Source organism: Alligator mississippiensis, chromosome 3, assembly GCF_030867095.1.
Source record: "Alligator mississippiensis isolate rAllMis1 chromosome 3, rAllMis1, whole genome shotgun sequence".
NCBI classification, from domain to species: Eukaryota; Metazoa; Chordata; order Crocodylia; family Alligatoridae; genus Alligator; species Alligator mississippiensis.
In genome coordinates this window covers 274,317,827-274,337,743 of record NC_081826.1, presented here as the reverse complement: position 1 = coordinate 274,337,743, position 19,917 = coordinate 274,317,827, and the positions used below count along the sequence as shown (strand labels likewise).

The 19,917-nt window shown below is 46.0% G+C and overlaps 2 protein-coding genes across 2 annotated transcripts in view; both read left to right on the top strand.

Moving 5' to 3' along the window:
* Positions 1 to 19,917, top strand: part of CCDC152 (coiled-coil domain containing 152) — a 34,514-nt gene that overhangs the window by 11,441 nt on the left and 3,156 nt on the right. The window contains exons 4-6 of the mRNA XM_059725200.1: positions 3,710 to 3,778; positions 15,302 to 15,366; positions 19,327 to 19,429. Coding sequence (XP_059581183.1) covers positions 3,710 to 3,778; positions 15,302 to 15,366; positions 19,327 to 19,429 — 237 coding nt within the window. The remainder of the gene's footprint in view (positions 1 to 3,709; positions 3,779 to 15,301; positions 15,367 to 19,326; positions 19,430 to 19,917) is intronic.
* LOC132249163 (retinoid-binding protein 7-like) lies at positions 16,496 to 17,191 on the top strand. Its single transcript, XM_059723504.1, has one exon. It carries the CDS (start codon positions 16,553 to 16,555, stop codon positions 16,955 to 16,957), a length of 405 nt encoding a protein of 134 aa, XP_059579487.1. The 5' UTR covers positions 16,496 to 16,552; the 3' UTR covers positions 16,958 to 17,191.

Genomic DNA, 19,917 nt, shown 5'->3' with positions numbered 1-19,917 from the left:
CTTAGCCAGTCCACTTCTGACACCAATGTCCACATCATTAATGAAGATGTTGAAAAGGATAGGCCCAAGGATGGAGTCTTGGGGGACCCCACTGGTCACGGTGCACCACAATGATTGACTTCCATCAACTACCACTCTCTGGGCCTGACCTTAAAACTAATTCCCCAGCTAGCAGACTATGATGTAGCCAAGAACACAGTTGGCTAGTTTTTCTATAAGACGATCATGGGATACCAGATCAATGGCTTTTTTAAAGTCGAGATATATGACATCAATCTCTTCTCCCTTGTCCAAGTGATATGTCACCTGGTCATAGAAGGAGATGAGATTGGTCAGGCAAGACCTACCCACAATAAAACCCATGCTGGCTATCCCTCAAGAGGTTGCCTTCAGCTAGTTTGTCAAGAATGGTCTCTTTGATGATTTTCTCCAAGATCTTCCTGGGGATGGAGGTCAGGCTGATGGGCCTGCATTCCCCAGATATACTTTCCTCCCTTTCTTCAAGATAGGCACCACATTGGCCTTCTTCCAATCCTTGGGCACTTTGCCTGAGCGCCATGAGTTCTCAAAGAGCCGTGCCAGTGGCCAAGCTATGATGCTTGCCAGATCCTTAAGTTCCCTGGGGTGTAAGCTGTCTGGGCCAGCTGACTTGAAGGTGTCCAGCCTCTCAAGGTGTTCCTTCACATGGTCAACATTGATGAAGAGTAGTAGTTCTGCCTCGCCCTGGCCATCCCACCCTGTACTCAGCAGGGCCATCCCTTGAGGCTGGTGAAAAACCAATGCAAAATACCTGTTGAGCAGGTTGACTTTTTCCTGGGCATTGGTTGTCAGTTGACCCATATGGTTTATCAGGGGTCCAATGTTACCCTTGCTTTTCCTCAGGCTCCCCACATATCTAAAAAAAGACTTTTTATTGTCCTTGATACGTGTAGCCTGTTGGAGTTCAATTGCAGCCTTGGCTTTCCTGGTTTGCTCCCTACAGGTCTGGACCAGTGCAGAGTACTGGATCCAGCCGTCCATCCTTTACAAGCCTTTCTTTTTAGATGCACGAAGTCCACTAGTTTCCTGCAGAGCCAAGAGGGCTGCTGCACCCTTTTGCTGCCTTTCCTCTGAGACAAAATAGACATTGCTTGTGCTTTCAGGATCGCTCCCTTGAAGAGCAACCACTTGTCCTGAATTCCCCTCTCCTTTGGGTCATAGTCCCTTAGGACTTCGCCAACAAGCCACCTGAGCTTGTCAAAGTCAGCTTTCCTGAAGTCAAGAACTTCTGCTTTGCTGACTGACTTGCCTGCTTTACGGTGGATGGTGAAGGTGATCAGCTCATGGTTGTTGTCTCCCAGCTTCCCTTTGATTGTTAGGTCACTGATTAAGTCATCCCCCATTGCCAGTACCAGGTCGAGAAGTGCTTTGCCTGTCATCAGTCCATAGACTTCTTGAGTCAGATAGAGCTCATCCACACACATGAGGAAGCTTTGTAAATGTTTGGATGTGGCTGAGTGCTCTTCCCACGAGATGTCAGGGTAGTTGAAATCTCCCATGACAACCATGCACCAGGAGTATGCAGTCTCAGCTTGTTCCCTGGCAAATTCCTGGTCAAGCTCTTGATCCTGGCTAGGAAGTCTGTAGTAGACCCCCACCATTGTATCCCCTTTGCCTTGTTCACCATGGATTTTGATCCATAGAGTCTCCAATCGTCCCACCTGGGTGCCAATGTCAGCTTGCAGGGACGCATAGCTTTCTTTGACAGAGAGCTACCCCCCTACCCCTTTTGTCCACATGATCTCTCCTGTACAACGTAAAGCCATCTATACCTGTAGCCCAGTGATAGGTGGAGTCCCACCAGGTCTCTGTTATCCCTATGAGATCATAATCCTTTCAGCTTAGCAGGAGGACCAGTTCCTCCTGTTTGTTCCCCAGTCTCCTGGCATTGGTGTATAGGCACTTAAGTGTCCCATTCGGGGCCCTTGCCTTTTTTACAGATCGCTCTGGGGCTGGGGTAGGGTTGGGTTCCCTTGTGTGCCTCAGCTTGCTGGGTTTACAAAAACTGCCCAGTGGACTTGCAGTGGTGGTACTCCCCCCGTCCCCCAGTGGGCTTAGTTTAATGCCTGCTTGGGCAGGTCAACAAGTCTATCTGAAAAAAACCTCTTCCCCGGTGGAGTGAGGTGAAGGCCGTCTCTTCCCAGCAGCCCACTGCCTCCCTCACTAAAGAGCAGACTGTATTGTAGAAGCCGAAGCCTTCATGAAGACACTAGCACTGCAGTCTCTGGTTGACTACCTCAACCTGTCTCTCCCTCCTGAGCCCATGACCCACAACTGGGAGGAGCAAGGAAAAGACCACCTTTACCTCCAACCCCTTAATCCACACTCCCAGAACCCTGTAGTCTCTCATGACCCAGCTGGGGTTGCTCCGAGCCATGTCATTCATGCCCACATGGATGAGGAGCATAGGGTAGTGGTCGGAGGGGTGGAGAATCTTTGGAATCCTCTCGGCTATGTCCTGGATGTGGACCCCCAGGAAGTAGCAGACCTCCTGGGCTATGGGTTCAAGGAGACAGATTGTCCCCTCAGTCCCCATCAGGAGAGAGTCTCCCATGATGAGCACTCTGCATTTTGTCTTAGAGAGAGTAGGGGTGGCTGTTCCTCCCTTGCCTGCAGGAGCTGGCATCTCCGCAGGCTCTACTGGGGCTGCAAGAGGTTGATACCTGTTGCAAAGCCCCAGAGGGGAGGGGACCTTGCTGCTGTGGACCTTGGGGCCCTTGACCACCTTGGTCCAACCCCCTGGCTGGACAGTATGGGAGATCCCTGAGTTCTCCCTTGCCCTGGAGGGTGACCTTGGTCTACCCTCCACCTCCAGGGGGTGAAGGGCCTGGCAGTAGGAGTCGATCTCCTGCTCACCATCCCTGATGGCTTGCAGTCTCTGGACTGCAGCCTGGAGCTCCTCAATCTGATGCCCCAGAGACTCCAAAGTGGAGCAAACCCTGCAAGGGGAGGTGGCCATGCTCCCAGTCCCATGAGCCTGGAAACGTGCCAGGCAGCCCCCACAGCTGAGAGCCAAAGGCTCCATCTGTGTGGAGCCCAGAACCATGGGTTCCGTCTAGGTGGAGGCCACTGAGGTGCCAGAGGGGTAGGCCGCACACTCCGAGGGGACCCTCAGGGTGCAGCGTGTGCCCATCCACATCGTGCCACTGGGAAGCCAGCTGCTGATGGGACTGCCTTCCCTAGGGCTCACTGGCAGGGCCTTGGCTGCTCCCACTCACCCTTCTATACAAGCTCCCACACTAATTCACACACCTGGCAGACAAGCATGCTTGTTTGCAAGGCTTGTTCACATGGCTCCAGTTGCTTGGCTCCCTGGGGGGCTGGGCAAAGTAGGAGCCGGGGCGGGGCAAGACCCTCCTTAGCTCCTCTCAGCTGCCTCCCCACAGCTGAGCTGGGCTAGTCCTCTCCCACCACAGGCTCCATTTACTTCTGGCTGTGTTGGGAGTCGGCGGGGGTGCTCCACAGCTGTTGGGGGTCAGTGGTTGGGGGTCGGTGGGGGTAATGTGTGTGTCTTTTTTCTTAGGTTCCAATTCATGGTAACAAAAGATCAGTCCTTCTTTAAAAAAAAATACTGTTGCCTGTAACTGTAATCAATGAATTCTAAAATGAAAATAGTGAAAAAATATTCTTGACAAATAATGAGGTTTTATCTTTTTCTTTTTTTTTTTAGAATGTGCCTCTCTCCAAAATGTAATTAAGGGTTTCAGACAAACTGTTGAAAACCAGTGCAACTTGAGAGGTAAACAAAATATTTTTGTAAAGTATACGGCATTGTGGTTTGGCACAAATTTCTATCTATTCCATTAACATAAAAGATCTTTATTTTATATTTAATGGTTCTGTTAGGAGAGAGCGTTTGTTATTTACTCACCAGTCAAAAAGCACAATCAAATGAAGTTTAAAACATATGAAAAGAATCAAACCTCTGCTCACTTGCATTGCATACATGTACGATGAAGGTCTATTTCCTGTAACCCTATTTATGCACCAGCACAGAAGTATAACTGGTAAGATGTTCATGCCAGGCACAAACCCTAGTACCACAGTCCCGTCATCAGCCTCATGCCTCCCCTCAATGAAACATACTAATGCTATGGGAGGGAGGAGATGCTGGCAGTGTCAGCAGCCAGGGTGTCAATACAGGAATCCTCTCACCTCCCTCTATAGCTGCCACTGCAAAATCCTGTCACCACTGGGATATCACAACACTGATTTTGGCAGAACCTTCCCCACAGCAGTGATGTCTCCCACAGGTGGGACCTTTGGCTCCCTGACTCCCTGCAAACAAATCCTTGAGTTACCTCATTCCCTCCCCAGGTGCCGCCATTACTCCTGCCCCTTCCCCAAGTTCCATCACTACTTCTGTGCCCTCCCAGTGCCACCCTAACTCCTGTCATTGGCATGCCATTTAACTCAGTGCCTGGGGCTTGTACCCTGATTGCCTCCCTGTTTGTTATGCTCCTGCACTAACAACACTTTGGCTAGGTACAGCCATTTGGGGAGGTTAAATCAGATTCAAAATGGCCACCCAATTTAAACTTAACTTGTCCCAGTGCTGACCTTACACTTACAGACCCAGTCTCAGTGACAGCAACCAGTCTAAACCTGTAACTGTACAGAAGTTCCATTCACACAAACTGGTCTAAAAATTGCAGAACCCATTTTAAGATAAATTTGGATCTATGTAGTATCACACTTATTCTATTTAGGTCAAACTGGTGCATGGAACTTCTGTACACTTCCCCTGGGAAAACCCAGCCACTGGCCCCAGTCCCAGGGCTGCTGTTTTCACACACACCCGACCCCACTCAGCTATCTTTTGCCCCCCCTAGCTCCTTGTTCCCCACCAACCAGCCAGCCCTCTCAATCCCCATCCTACAAGCCACTTGGGGTGCAGCCGCTTTTATTAGCATTCATTGCTGCCAGACCCAAGCAGGTAAATCCCAGTGGTGGGTGGCGCATGAGGGATGGGAGTGCAAGTTCACTGTGGGGGACCCCACCCTACCCATGTGTCATGACTGCCTCCACCCACCCCAGCTGCAGGTCATGCCTGCTCCCTCCCGTGGGTTGCACTGGCCCCACCCACTCCCATCTATAGGTCACCAGCCCCACCCATGGGTTGCATCTGCCCCCCACCCCTTATACTTCCCTCCCATCCCCCAGTAGACCCCCAACTCCCCCACTAGGTCCCGCATCCTGACTTACGTGATATCGGTCAGTCATTTTGAATCGATTTAACATCCCTGCATATCTGTACTTAGCCTTTAAATTTGTTTTGTATTTTGGTTTTTAGCTGCATGAGAAATCTAACCAAAAAAATCAAGGTAGTGTTAGTTATTCTGCTGCCAGACCCAAAAAAAATCAAGGTAGTGTTAGTTAGGCTACTTGAGGTCAATCTTTTTTCCAGAAATGCCAAATTACTCTCTGTGCCCTCTGTCAGTGCCACTCCAATCCCCTTCCCCTGCCTGATCTGCTGCTCTATTTTCTGTTCCTGTCCAGTCTGCTGCAGGTGTTCTGTTCCTGCAGTCTGCTTGCTTGCTTGCCCCTTCTGCCACATGCCACATGCACAAGCTGCCCGTGGCACTTGTGGCACTCCACTCAACATGACTTGTTGATTGCCACCTGCATATTTATAATCTTTACTAATTAGTTTGAAGTGCAGACTTGTTGCCTTCAAGATGTTTTGCATAACCAATCAATTAAGAAAATTGCAGAAGCTGAAGTACTTGGCACACATCCCAAAACAAGATCTAGTGGAATAATTGATTTGTTTACAACACAGGACAAAAAAAGAGGGTATGAAAGACTGCAAAATGTGAAATACATTGACATGATCAAGTTAAATAAGCTTGCATCTGATGAGAGGCAGCTTCATAAAAAGGAGCATTTATTGAAACCTGTTAGGTAGTTGAACAGAAAATAGAGAATAACAGTGATAGCAATTGCAGCTCATGTAGAACTTAACATACAATAAGTTCGGGGGCTGCTGGAAGAGTAGCTGTGCTAGCATGGAAGTCCTAATGACTAATCAGGCAGGCTTTTAGCAGGAGGTGTTAAAACAGTGCCCTGAAAATTAGGGTTTTGCTGTTTATTACATACTACTCATTTTAAAAAAATCATCTGTTTTTATAATTTATGTTTTTTATTGTAAGCCACCCTGAACGTGTTCAGGGGAGGGTGACATATAAATCTAATAAATAAATAAATAAATGTTGGCTGCAAAACGTGTCTGAGAAGCTGCATAAACACACAGGAGGTTACCCTGAACTGAACTTCTCAGGCCACAGATAGACTTTTTGAACACAGACTCATTGGTTACTTTTCTGTTTAGGAGGCGGCTTGCCCTTTTAACTGACCCAGAGTTTGTCTGCACCACCCAGTACTGCATCAGGAAGTGGTACAATGAGATAAATTGAGTCTACTCCCTATAAACTCCATCCACAAACAGAAGTCCAAAGGGGAGCTTAGTGATGTGCACTCGATGCCACACTAAGGAAGCTTTACTACTTTCATTTTTGAGTTAGTACATAACTGAGCGAGTACAGCACACCTCATTGTAGTGCTTTCTGTCATGGTACTGAGGCTATGTAAATATTAGGGGTGTGTGAAATGTGCTGTATTTGATTCAGATTCGGATTTGGATTCAGATGCGGCCCAAATCAGGGACAGTGATTTGATTCATTGATTCCGATTACTGTCCCGATTAAATTCGGCCAAATCTGAATCTGAAGATTCAATGCTGATTCAGAGAATCAGCTATTCGGCCATAGACACAGCTTTAAATGTTTTTTCTACATACCTCAAGGTACCAGGCACAGCTTGTGAATGCTGCGATGGTGGGGCAGATGTAGGGTGCCATAGGAGTGCAGGTGGGGCCCCCCGCATGCTCAGCTGCAAACCCGGAAGTAGACCGGAAATATTTCTGGTTGACTTCTGGGTCTGCCACTGAGCATGCTGTGGGGCCCCCCCCCGGCTCAGCGATTGGCCACGGGCAGACCCCGGGTGCCCCCCCCCAGACCCAGGAGGTACCAGTTGCCAAGCTGGGGGGGTGCTAGGGGGCCCCCCCAGCATGTTCCCTGGTGGACCCAGAAGTGGACCAGAACTGCTTCTGGTCCACTTCCCAGTCTGCTGCCAAACACGCTGGGGGACAAACCCCGCCCCACAGTCCTGTGGGACGCTCCATCAATCCCACCAATGCAGCATTCACAAGCCGCCTGGTACCTTGAGGTATGTAGGAAAAACATTTAAAACTGTGTCCGAATTGTCGAATCTTTCCGAATCTCTCCAAATTGATTTGGAGGGTTCCGATTCAATTAAGAGAAATTAAAGGGTCTCTGAATTGGACCAAATCTCCGCCAAATCGAATCAGTGACTGAAGCTTTGCACAGCCCTAAGTAAATATGCCCATAGGGGCCTGTCTCATGTACACTAAATCCACTTTATCCTACTCGAGCAATGTAAAGAGCCTAAAAGGGGAGATGATGCATCTTTCCACCACAGTGTAATTTTATATATAATATATAATTTTACTCCCACTGTGTTATAATGTTTCCTTAGTATAAATGAGAATTAACTTCCAAAAATAATGTATTTGTTTTGTTTTCTGTGTTTAGGTTATAATCTTAAGGCTGTGGAGCTTTTACTAAATTATTTCTTGCAAACTACCTGATCTTTCTACCTTACTATCAAATTACAAGCAGACTGGGTCCAAGAGTCCTAAATGGCTAAATTTTATCCAAAAGTATAAAATCTAATTGTTCCTTACTAATTAATAAATATTTTGCTATTAAACAGGCTTATACTCCACTATTACACAATTCTTAGTGAACAATCTTTCTGCATAAAAGAAATTTTAAAATATCTAGAGAAAATGAATCATTGTTAAAGGACATATTATTTTAAGAGCGTTTAATTTGCCAAATAAAAAATAGAAGCCACTCCATTTGGCAAACATTCTGTACTTCCATCCAAAGGGCTTAATTCAACAACATTTTCTCATACTGCTGAAACAAATAGGATAAAATAACAATGTGAACTTTAAGTCATGATATCAGTCATAAGGCTGGAATATATGACATTGACTGACTAATTAATCATAAGCCTAGAATTTCAATGAATGGATTAATAATGAATCAAATCAGAAGTATCCAACTCATTTGTCCCAGTGGGCTAGATCCAAACCATAGGGTTTCTTCTGGACCAGATGACGCATCTTCAGCAGTGAAGTGGTAGCTTGTAGGTGCAGCTGCTGCAGCTGCTGTGTTGGCACACCTCCAGAGCCCAGGGGGTGAACTTGGCTGCCACTCACCCCCAGACCCCTTATTCCCTGCTGCCTATTTTAGTTGCTAACAGCAACCAAAAATCACAATGTTGTGTGCAAGCAAGGGGTTGGGGGGTGAGAGTGGCATCGTTCACCCACTGTCAGCTGCACTAACAAACCCTGCAAGCCACAATTTAACCACTCACAGGCCACCTGTTATAGATCCCTGAATCAGATATTTAAATTATTTAGCATTTCAGTGAGTAACTAGCATATAAAGAGTCTTTTTTATGTTCTTTCTTTCCTGGTCATTTGCCATGAACATTTCTTGCCCATGTTATGGGTTTTGCTAATGGTTTGCTAATAGAACCTAAAACTCACGTCATAAATAATCAGAAAAGTTGTGATTTTTGCCATCCCCCAAAATTCTACAAAAAAGCAGCAAAAAATGCATGAAAGTTTGCTGAGATGAAATACAAACTGCATGCTATATAAGTTACTTCATAAACAACTTTATACCTCACTTATAAAAAGCAATCGGGGCTCATGGTAGAGGTGATATCTTTTATTAGACCAACAAGATTTTTGCAAAAAAAAAGTTTTAATTGAAGGTTTCAGGCACAAACACCCTTCATCAGGCATCGGAGAAAAGATTACAGAAGATTTTCTCTGATGCCTAGTGAAGAGTGTTTGTGTCCAGAAGCTTGCAATTAAAGATATGTTTTTGCAAACATAGATTCATAGATTCATAGATGTAGGGTCGGAAGGGACCTTGTAGATCTTCTAGTCTGCCCCCCTGCCATGGGCAGGAGAGAAAACTGGGTTCAAATGACCCCAGCCAGGTAAACATCGAACCTCCTCTTAAAGACCCCCAGGGTAGGAGCCATCACCACTTCCCTTGGAAGTTGGTTCCAGATCCTAGCCACCCTGACTGTGAAGTAGTGCCTTCTAATGTCTAGTCTAAACTTACTCTCTAGCAGCATATGGCCGTTATTCCTTGTTACTCTGGGAGACGCTCAGGGGAGCAAGGTCTCTCCCAAACCCCACTGGTCCCCCCTAGTAAGTTTATAGACATATTGTTGGTCTAATAAAAGATATCACCTCTACCATGAGTCCTGATTGCTTTTTCCTCTAGACCAATATGACTACAACCTGGACACCTGATACATGGAAGATATTCAAATTTTAGCCAATTTTTGAAATGATGCTCATTAATGCTTATGCAGCTTTCAGATACAACAGTGATAAGTGCTAGGGAATTCTGTGAAGAAATTAGTCATTTTTCTTCAAGTGGTTGTGCACACACATTTCACTGGCAGCATTCATTCAACACTCAATCCAGGCAGTTTTCATCAACAGTAACTGTTGCAGTAGCTCATGTGCCCTGAGTGCCTATCCCTGAGGGCACAGCAAAGTGGAAATGATGAACCTGTGACTCAAGTCCTTCTCATTTCTCGAGGCTACAGGAAGCACTCTCAATGGTAACTCCTTACTCAGACCTTGCTTTGACCTGCTACAATACCAATCATGAGACAAGGAAAACAGAGTTTCTTTGATTGTCACTGACAGCCACCAGCTTGAACACTTCATTAATAAACTCCAGTTCCTCCTGGAAAATGATGATTTTCTCAAGGCAGCTATGGGAAACAAACCTATTCTGGCATATAGGCAGTCCCCTCACCGCAAACAACAGGCTACCTAACTCCATGTCTCACTGCAGCACCAGATCTTGCAACAGACCCAAATGCAAGCTGTGCCCCTTCATCAATACAGACCACATCATCACTGGGCCAAATAAACGTGGATTATAACGTCTGAGATCCATTCACCTGCACCTCTACCAATATCATATATACCATCACCTGCTTATAGTGCCCCTCTGCTGTCTACATGTAAGACTAAATGAAAACCAATTAGACATCAATTGCAGAAAGACATACAAACCTGTGGCAGAACAATTTAACCTCCCTGGAAATTCCATTGTGGACCTCAGGGGCAGTTCTAAGACAACAAAACCTTTATTTCATAGATTTCATTGACATTAGGGCTGGAAGGGACCTCAGAAGATCATCGAGTCCAGCCCCCTGCCCAAAGGGCAGGAAGTCAGCTGGGGCTGTAGGATTCCAGCAAGATAAGCATCCAATTTACTCTTGAAGGTGTTCAATGTAGGTGCTTGAACCACCTCCAAGGGCAGGCTGTTCCAGACCTTCCAAATTCTTCCTTATGTCCAGCCTGAATTGGCCTTGCAGTAGTTTGTAACTGTTCGACCTCGTCATCCCTTGGGGCACTCTAGTGAACAAACGTTCCCCCAGATACTGGTGGTCACCCTGGATAAACTTATAGGTGGCCATCAGATCACCCCTGAGCCTGCCCTTTTCCAGGCTAAAGAGCCCCATAGCTCTCAGCTTGTCGTCGTAAGGTCTGTTTTCCTGACCTCTGATCATGCACAAGCCTGTTCTCTGGACTCTCTCGAGCTTCTCCACATCCTTTTTGAATTGTGGAGCCCAAAACTGGATGCAGTACTCCAGCTGCGGCCTCACCAAGGCCAAGTACAAGGGGAGAATGACGTCCCGGGATTTGCTTGAGAAGCATCTATGGATGCAAGCCAGCATTTTGGTCTCTTTACTAGCCACAGCATCGCATTGCAGGCTCATGTTTATCTTGAGGTCAGTGATGACTCCCAAGTATCTTTCTTCTATAGTGCTAGCCAGTGTAGCACTGCCAAGCCTATAAGGATGCTGCAGATTTTTCCTCTCAAGGTGGAGAACCTTGCATTTTTCAGTGTTAAACACCATCAGGTTCTTGTCCACCCATTTGCTGAGCCTGTCCAGGTCAGTCTGGATCACCCTCCTGTCTTCTGGTGTGGATGCTTTGCCCCAAAGTTTGGTGTAATCAGCGAACTTGGCCAGTCCACTTCTGACTCCAATGTCCACATCATTAATGAAGATGTTGGGCCCAAGGACAGAGCCTTGGGGGAACCCCAGTGGTTACAGGGCACCATGACAATTGGTTTCCATCAATTACTACCCTCTGGGTCCGACCACGGAGTCAATTTCCCAGCCAGCGGATCATGGTGGACCCAAGGCCACAATTGGCCAGTTTTGCCAAGAGGTGATCATGGGATACCAGATCGAAGGCTTTTTTGAAGTCAAGGTATATGACATCAATTTCTTCTCCCTTGTCCAGGTGATAGGTCACCTGGTCATAAAAGGAAATGAGATTGGTCAAGTAAGACCTACCTGCAACAAACCCATGCTGGCTATCCCTCAGGATGTTGGCATCAGCCAGTCCATTAAGGATGGCCTCTTTAATAAACTTTTCTAAGATCTTCCCCGGGATAGAAGTCAGGCTGATGGGCCTATAGTTTGACGGATCCACTTTCCTCCCTTTCTTGAAGATAGGCACCACATTGGCCTTCTTCCAGTTTTCGGGCATTACACCAGAGCGCCAGGAGATTTCAAAGATCAGTGCCAGTGGCTGGGCTATGATGCTCGCCAGCTCCTTGAGTACCCTGGGGTGTAGATTGTTAGGGCTGGCTGACTTGAAAGTATCCAGCCTGTCAAGGTGTTCCTTCACGAGGTTAGCATTGATGGAAGATTTAAAATGAGGATAGCATTTAAAAAGAATTTGAATGCAAAATTGCAGAACAAGAAATTATCCACAGATTGGATTGTGTTAAGCATGTAAACAGGCACTATGGATTCTTATCCCATTACCTAGATTAGCTTTTGTGACACTCTTATCCTTATGGGTTTATTACTTATTCATTTCTCCCAGCACTGTTTCTCCTTCCCTCTCCCCTCTCTCCACCCTCTTCCTCCCTTCCTTCCTGGCCTTCTGTAATCAAATCACAATTTCTATTTGATACACTGCTCTGTGCATCCTTTCACAGCATCTCTTAAAGTGAGCTTTGGGTCATGAAAGCTGATGCTATACTTCTCTGATTTATAATTTTAATAATCTATACGATGCAAATCTACTCTGTCTTCTGCCTGACTTCAGACTAACATGGATAACTACTTCGATCTCCTTGCTCACCCATTCATCACTGGCAATCCCACACAGTTGAGGGTGATTAATCCCATGGGTCAAATAAAGCAGAGGTTCCCAACCACTGGGCTGAGGCCTAGTACCAGGCCACAGCGAGTTGGCTGCCAGATCGTGGCATGAGCCCTCTGCTCAGACCTCCATCTGTCTGCACAGGCAAGCAACTTCTGGGGTTAAAGCTGCATGGTGGGGCAACCCCAGGAGGGAGGCAGCTGGTTCTGTGCACCCCATCCCGGTGGGTCACGGTATAAAAAAGATTGGGAACCACTGAAATAAAGGTTTGTAGATGAGTCCATTGATGGCTAAGAAGACACATCCTAGATCGGCAGACTCTCTGGCAAATGCCACAGGTGTTGGCTAAAGGGAGATCAAACTGTGGGTTTCTTGGCCTTGTTTCCTTTCCTTCCATTTCTGTTGTTTTTCTGTCTCCAGGGTGAGACTGTTTTCCACAAAGTAAGGTGTACCTTCTCTCATAAGGCATCTCCATGGATCCTGTGCCAAGCTAGTTTTTCCCAATTTGTGATGTCAATGCCACACTTCTTAATGTTCACCTTGAGGATATCCTTGAAGTGTTTTCTCTGCCCCCACATGTCCTTTGTCCTTGGCTGAGTTGGGACTGTAGGAGTTATTCTGGTAAACATCCATCAGGCATGCACACACAACACCCTGTCCATTGCAGCTGATGCTGAATAATCAATGATTCTATGCTGGTGGTGTTAACATCAGTTAGGATACTGGCATTTGTGCGATGATCCTTCCACTTCTTTGACCTTCTTTGACAGGGACCTTGAGACTTCTGTCAGTATCTCCAGAAATCAGCCTTCCTGCTGATTCTGTACGCTGATTCTGTATGCTGTGACTTGGACCCTTCTCCATCCTGGGAAAAATCCAAAGATCTCAGACACTTTACAAACAGTCCTTAAAATATATCAAAGCCAATTCCCTCCCCACCACAAAACACACATACCATCCTCAATGTCCCAATTCATCCTGAGTCTCAGAATCCTCCAGAAGTTGCTCTCCCTGGGACATCTGGCATTCCTCCAACTGATGCTCCATTTCTCTCAGATGCTTCTGGTATAGAGGAGTCAATTTCCCCTTTACAGGCAGACAATGCCTTGGGTACCTAACCCAATAATGTCTCCTTCTGCCTGGGAGTGGTAATTCTTTTTGCCTAGGGTCACTATGGCAATAAAAATATATTAGCTAAAGAGATATTTAGCAGTTTTGTACATGCCCTTTTCCTTAAATGTGTATCCCTTAGTTCCTTGGCTATACCATGTCCAAATCATAAAGACACACAGACAGCATATCAAAATCTATACAGTGATAGCATCAACATAAATGGATACAGCATAGCTTGGGCTTTTCAACAAGACTGCGTATGCCATATTAGTACAACAAACGCAATATCTAGTATAACAAATGCAAATCTGCACAACCCGCCACAAACCCCCAGATCATAGTGAGGTTCATGACAATTATTTTCAACCCTCCTTGTTAAAACTGTCATTGATCAGCAAGAATGCATGGAGTGTTTCTAGGGGTGTGTTGATCTAAGGACATAGGCAGACAAGGTTCCTTGGGTGAATTTGATATCTTTTATTAGACCAACCCAAATAGTTGGAGAATATTTATTAAGCAAGCTTTCGGGTTCAAAAACCCTTTGTCAGGCTAAGGAAGCTGCAGCAGTTGGTGTGTGCTCTTCCTGGATGGAATGAAAAGTAAACAAGCCAGGGGCTGGGCTGAGGAGTCAGTTGCCAGGCAGATTATAATGTATCAAAAATCCAGTGTCTATGTTTAGTCCATGATCTCTAGTATCCAGGAGGTTGATGAAATGGAGCTCATAGGCTCGTCTCTGGGAAGTGTTGTGTAAGTTTCCCTTGAGGATCAGGACTGAGAGATTGGAGAGAGAGTGGTAATTGGGTATTTCTGTCTTTGATCGATTTCCAGTGTGCGTTCATTCTGGTGCACAGTTGTTGTTTGGTCTCTCCTACATATTTTCCATCGGGGCATTTGGTGCATTGGATAAGATCCTGGGATGTGTTTCTATATTTTATACAATGACTTTTGAGTGTAAAATATCAGAACAGCAAATATCTATTGCCAAGACTATAATACAGGAGTCCCAAATGAATGTCCCTTGAGCTATTAGGGTACAGAATCAGGTACCCTCTTTTGCTCTTTCTAGCTACATGAATCATGCATTCTGTTCTGTACAGGATCCCATCCTGAAGTGCCCTAACTCTAGATTCTGGGCAGGAGCCAGACACCTAAAACTTAAGCATAGTAGTAAATAACTTATAACTACACAAAATACATTTGTGGCTGCTTTCTTTTAAGATAAAGGCAGCAACAGAAATGTGGTATGCAGAATGCAAGTGAAGTCTAACTTGTAGGTGCCTGAACCCTTTACTGGATCTAACTCTTAGAGTGTCTATATACATGTTCCTGGAGAGCTGCTGTAATTAAAACACTGCAGCATCCCATGTACTCAGTGTCCTGTGTTTCAAAATGGCCGTGGGGGCATTTTAACTGAAGTTTGTTTGACAAGTAAATTAAAGCAGCCCGCCGCCATTTTGATAAATGTAATGTTACAGCACACTGGAATCGAGTCTACTCCAACACATTGTAATTAGAAGCATGTGTATAGGCACCCTTAGTTTCTCATCCAAAGAGCATGACATGTAAAAAGATTGATTAAATCAATAGTATAAAACTAAGACAACTATTACACAACAATTGTGTTTTTAAAAAAATTATAAAAAAATGTACTTGAGATGCTGAAGATGTACCCCCGTATGTAAGTGATATCATAAGGGCATTTACAAAATGTAAGGAAGCTTTATAATTTAAACTTCAGATGGATACATATAGAACTATCCCTTATTTTACCTTTGAATTAATAGAGAAAGTTTAATCTCATCTGCCTAATACAATATTTTATTTACACAGATGAAAATGAAAGGCTGAAGAACAACATCCATATCTTGGAAGAGAAATTAAAGGCTCATGAACAGGTATATATATTTCTTTCAATTGGAGCCTCTCAAGGAATGATGTTTAGCTCTTTGAGTAATGGGGTCTGGAATTGATCATTCCTTCTGTGTCTGTTTCCAATTCTAATTTTCCAATATTAATTTTGTGTAGTTGCAGCATCCCTAAACTTGTTGACAGGCACAAAAGAAAACCACAAAAGCTTTTTTTGTTATTCTTTGTTATCCCAGGGGGCGCTAGGGGAAACAAGGTCTCCCCCAAACCCTTCTGGTCCCCCCTAGTAAGTTTATAGATGGTCACAAGGTCCCCCCTCAGCCTTCTCTTGTGAAGGCTGAACAGGTTCAGGTCCCGTAGCCTCTCATTGTAGGGTCTGCCCTGCTGTCCTCGGATCATGCGGGTGGCCCTCCTCTGGACCCTCTCAATATTGTCCACATCCCTCTTGAAGTGGGGTGCCCAGAACTGGACACAGTACTCTAGCTGCGGCCTGACCAGTGTCACGTAGAGGGGGAGGATCACCTTCTTGGACCTACTTGAGATGCACCTGTGGATGCACGATAAGGTCCGGTTAGCCCTGCTGACCATGACCTCACATTGTTGGCCCATGTTCACCTTGGAGTCAATGATGACTCCAAGATCCCTTTCTGCTTCCGTGCTCTCGAGAAGGGAGTTTCCCATCTTATAAGTGTGCTGCTGGTTACTACTGCCCAAGTGCAGCACCCTGCACTTGTCAGTATTGAAACACATCCTGTTTTTGTTAGCCCACCCCTGCAACCTATCCAGGTCTTTCTGCAGTCTTTCCCTCCCTGCTAGTGTGCCCACCTCACCCCAAATTTTGGTATCATCAGCAAATTTGAACAGGTTGCTTTTCACCCCATCGTCCAAATTGCTGATAAAGAAATTGAACAGCACAGGCCCAAGGACTGAGCCCTGGGGGACTCTGCTGCCCACTTCCCCGCAGGTCGAATATGACCCGTCCACCACAACCCTCTGAGTACAACCCTTCAGCCAATTCGCAATCCATCTGACTGTGTAGGCATCAATGTCACAGTCGCCTAGTTTTTTAATGAGGATGGGGTGGTCGACAGTGTTAAAGGCCTTGCTGAAGTCCAGAAAGACTACATCCACGGCGACACCTGCATCCAGTGACCACATGTCCTGTTCTTTAGTTAGTGTTTGTTTGGCTTCATCTTTTGCTCCCGTAGTCTAATCATGCCTGTGGATTTCAATGGCACCTGGAAACACACCAGCAATCACAACTTTGACAACTACATGAAGGCATTGGGTATTGACTTTGCTATACGCAAGATAGCAAGCATCATGAAGCCACAGAAGGTAATTGAACAAAACTGTGACTCATTTACCATCCGCACCACTAATGCTCTCCAAGAGGACTTTGTCCAGTTCAGAATTGGAGAATGTTTTGAAGAAGATAATAAAAGCCTGGATAACAGAAAATGCAAGAGTTTGGTTACTTGGGACAATCACAAGCTTGTCTGCATACAGACTGGAGAGAAGAGCAACCGGGGCTGGACTCACTGGATAGAAGGAGATAATCTCTATCTGGAGCTCCGCTGCGAGGACCAAGTTTGTAAACAGGTTTACAAGAGAGCGTGATTTCTGACCTGTACTGATAGCCAAGTTCAACTGTGAATATAAAACTCAATGAACCATGATATTTAACTGTACATGAGGTCTAGAACACACCAGAGTTCAAAACTGTCTGACAGGGATGTTGGTTTTCTTTCACTGCTAACATCTGTTGTACTTGATCAATTTGTAGCATACATGTATCCAAAGAAGTTGACTTGCTGTTACCAGCCTTGAAGCTCTGCTCTTCTCTTACTAGGGAACTCCTTGATATGAAGTCTAACTTGTACCCCTGTGGGTGGGTTTTTGTGCAAATTAAAAAAAAAAAAAAATTAAAAAAAAAAAAAAGAAGGGTGTGGGCAGTGGGGTCCCGCAGGGCTCGGTCCTTGGACCGATACTCTTTAATGTCTTCATCAGTGACTTGGACGAGGGAGTGAAATGTACTCTGTCCAAGTTTGCAGATGACACAAAGCTATGGGGAGATGTGGACACGCCAGAGGGCAAGGAACAGCTGCAGGCAGACCTGGATAGGCTGGACAAGTGGGCAGAAAACAACAGGATGCAGTTCAACAAGGAGAAATGCAAAGTGCTGCACCTAGGGAGGAAAAATGTCCAGCACACCTACAGCCTAGGGAATGACCTGCTGGGTGGCACAGAGGTGGAAAGGGATCTTGGAGTCCTAGTGGACTCCAAGATGAACATGAGTCGGCAGTGAGACGAAGCCACCAAAAAAGCCAATGGCACTTTATCATGCATCAGCAGATGCATGACGAATAGGTCCAAGGAGGTGATACTTCCCCTCTATCGGGCGCTGGTCAGACCGCAGTTGGAGTACTGCATGCAATTCTGGGCGCCACACTTCAAGAAGGATGCAGATAACCTGGAGAGGGTCCAGAGAAGGGCCACTTGTATGGTTAAGGGCCTGCAGACCAAGCCCTACGAGGAGAGACTAGAGAAACTGGACCTTTTCAGCCTCTGCAAGAGAAGGTTGAGAGGCGACCTTGTGGCTGCCTATTAGCTCATCACGGGGGCACAGAAGGGAATTGGTGAGTATTTATTCACCAAGGTGCCCCCGGGGTTTACAAGAAACAATGGCCACAAGCTAGCAGAGAGCAGATTTAGATTGGACATTAGGAAGAACTTCTTCACAGTTCGAGTGGCCAAGGTCTGGAACGGGCTCCCAAGGGAGGTGGTGCTCTCCCCTACCCTGGGGGTTTTCAAGAGGAGGTTAGATGAGTATCTAGCTGGGGTCATCTAGACCCAGCACTCTTTCCTGCTTATGCAGGGGGTTGGACTCGATGATCTATTGAGGTCCCTTCCGACCCTATGAATCTATGAATCTATGAATCTATGCTTTTGTGACCTGATCATAAAAGGCAATCAGGTTGGTCTGACATGACCTGCCCCTAATGAAACCGTGCTGGTTGCCCTTGAGCATCATCCCCAACACCGGCCCATCACAGATGTGCTCCTTGATGATCTTTTCAAAGAGTTTCCCCAGGATTGAGGTAAGACTGACAGGCCTATAGTTGCCTGGGTCCTCCCTCCTCCCTTTTTTAAAGATGGGGACCACATTGGCTATCTTCCAATCATCTGGCATCTGGCCCGAGCACCACAAGCGCTTGCAAAGCCATGCCAAGGGCCCTGCAATAACCCCTGCTAGCTCCCTCAACACCCTGGGGTGGAGAGCATCTGGACCTGCTGATTTGAACACGTCCAGCCCCTCCAGAAACACTCTAACCCGGTCCTCCTCAACCTTAGGTCTGAAGGCGTTCCCCTCGAGTCCATCTTGAATCCTGGTGGGGGAGTGCTGGTCCCTGCACAAGAAAACGGAGGTGAAACATTTGTTAAAGAGGCCTGCCTTCTCCTCTGGCGTGACCACCAGATTGCCCAGCATATCTTGCAGGGGCCCCACATTTCCCAGCACCTTCTTCATCCTCTCTATATATTTGAAAAAGGACTTTTTATTATCTTTGATCTTGGATGCTAGTCCTAGCTCTATGTCCGCCTTAGCCTTCCTAACAGCCCCCCTACAGGCCTGAGCAGTGGAGGTATACTCCACTTTGGAGATCGCCCCCCCTCCCTTCCACCGGGTGTACACTGCCTTTTTGGCAACCAGGCATTCCCGGACGTCCTTGATGAGCCAGGGAGGCTCTTGGGCACTCTTGCCCCCCTTAAATGTTCTGTTTCACAGGAATTTTTCTAACTAATCACTATAACATTTTCCTATGAAATAACTGAGATATTTATGGCCTAAGTGACAGCTAAGTATGAATGCAAGGATCTGGCAGACAGTACCTTCTTCTCAATTCCTGTTTAAGTATTCAGTGAATAGTGGTAACCAGGGTGGTCCAAGTGGCTAAAGATTTGTTACAATATATTGTTTACATTCTCAGGAGTATGAGAGTCAAATCAACAAACTGATGACAGAAATTAGAAACAGAGAGGAAGTCCACAAGATGGAATTAACAAAGGTTCATTGTGACATGAACAGAAAATGTAAGTTTTCTAAAGTCTACAGGTCTGTGGAGTTGGGTTAAACTTTGCTGAAATGAATGGGTGTAGCAGGTCTTCACATGAGCTAAATGTACAAAAGAAGTAAGCATCTTTATGGAACTAGAGGCTTGAAACTGTAGCAGTCTCCACCCAAAACACAGTCATGTCATTGGCCCAAAAAAGGCACATGCTAAGAATGTGCAGACAGAGGGGTGCAGACGGCTCTGTTTTAGCAGAAGTGTATTCATGAGAGAGAGAAGCAGCGAGTAAACACTGCAAAAAGAGAGAAGGGACAGAAAATCAGGAACAACTGAATAGAATGAGCACTGGGAATATGGTCCTGCTGGGTATGTGCTGACTGCAAAAGTGGAACTGGGAACAAAGATACAATCTCATTGTTGATTAATTCCTGCTGTGCTCAGGAAAACAGAACGTTTTACATTGCACAGTGTAATTGGGGGGGGGGGTGTCCCCGGGCACCCAAAGATATA

Bases quoted from the DNA above. Each gene is read 5' to 3' on its own strand.
- LOC132249163 (XM_059723504.1), top strand. From the start codon at position 16,553: ATGCCTGTGGATTTCAATGGCACCTGGAAACACACCAGCAATCACAAC.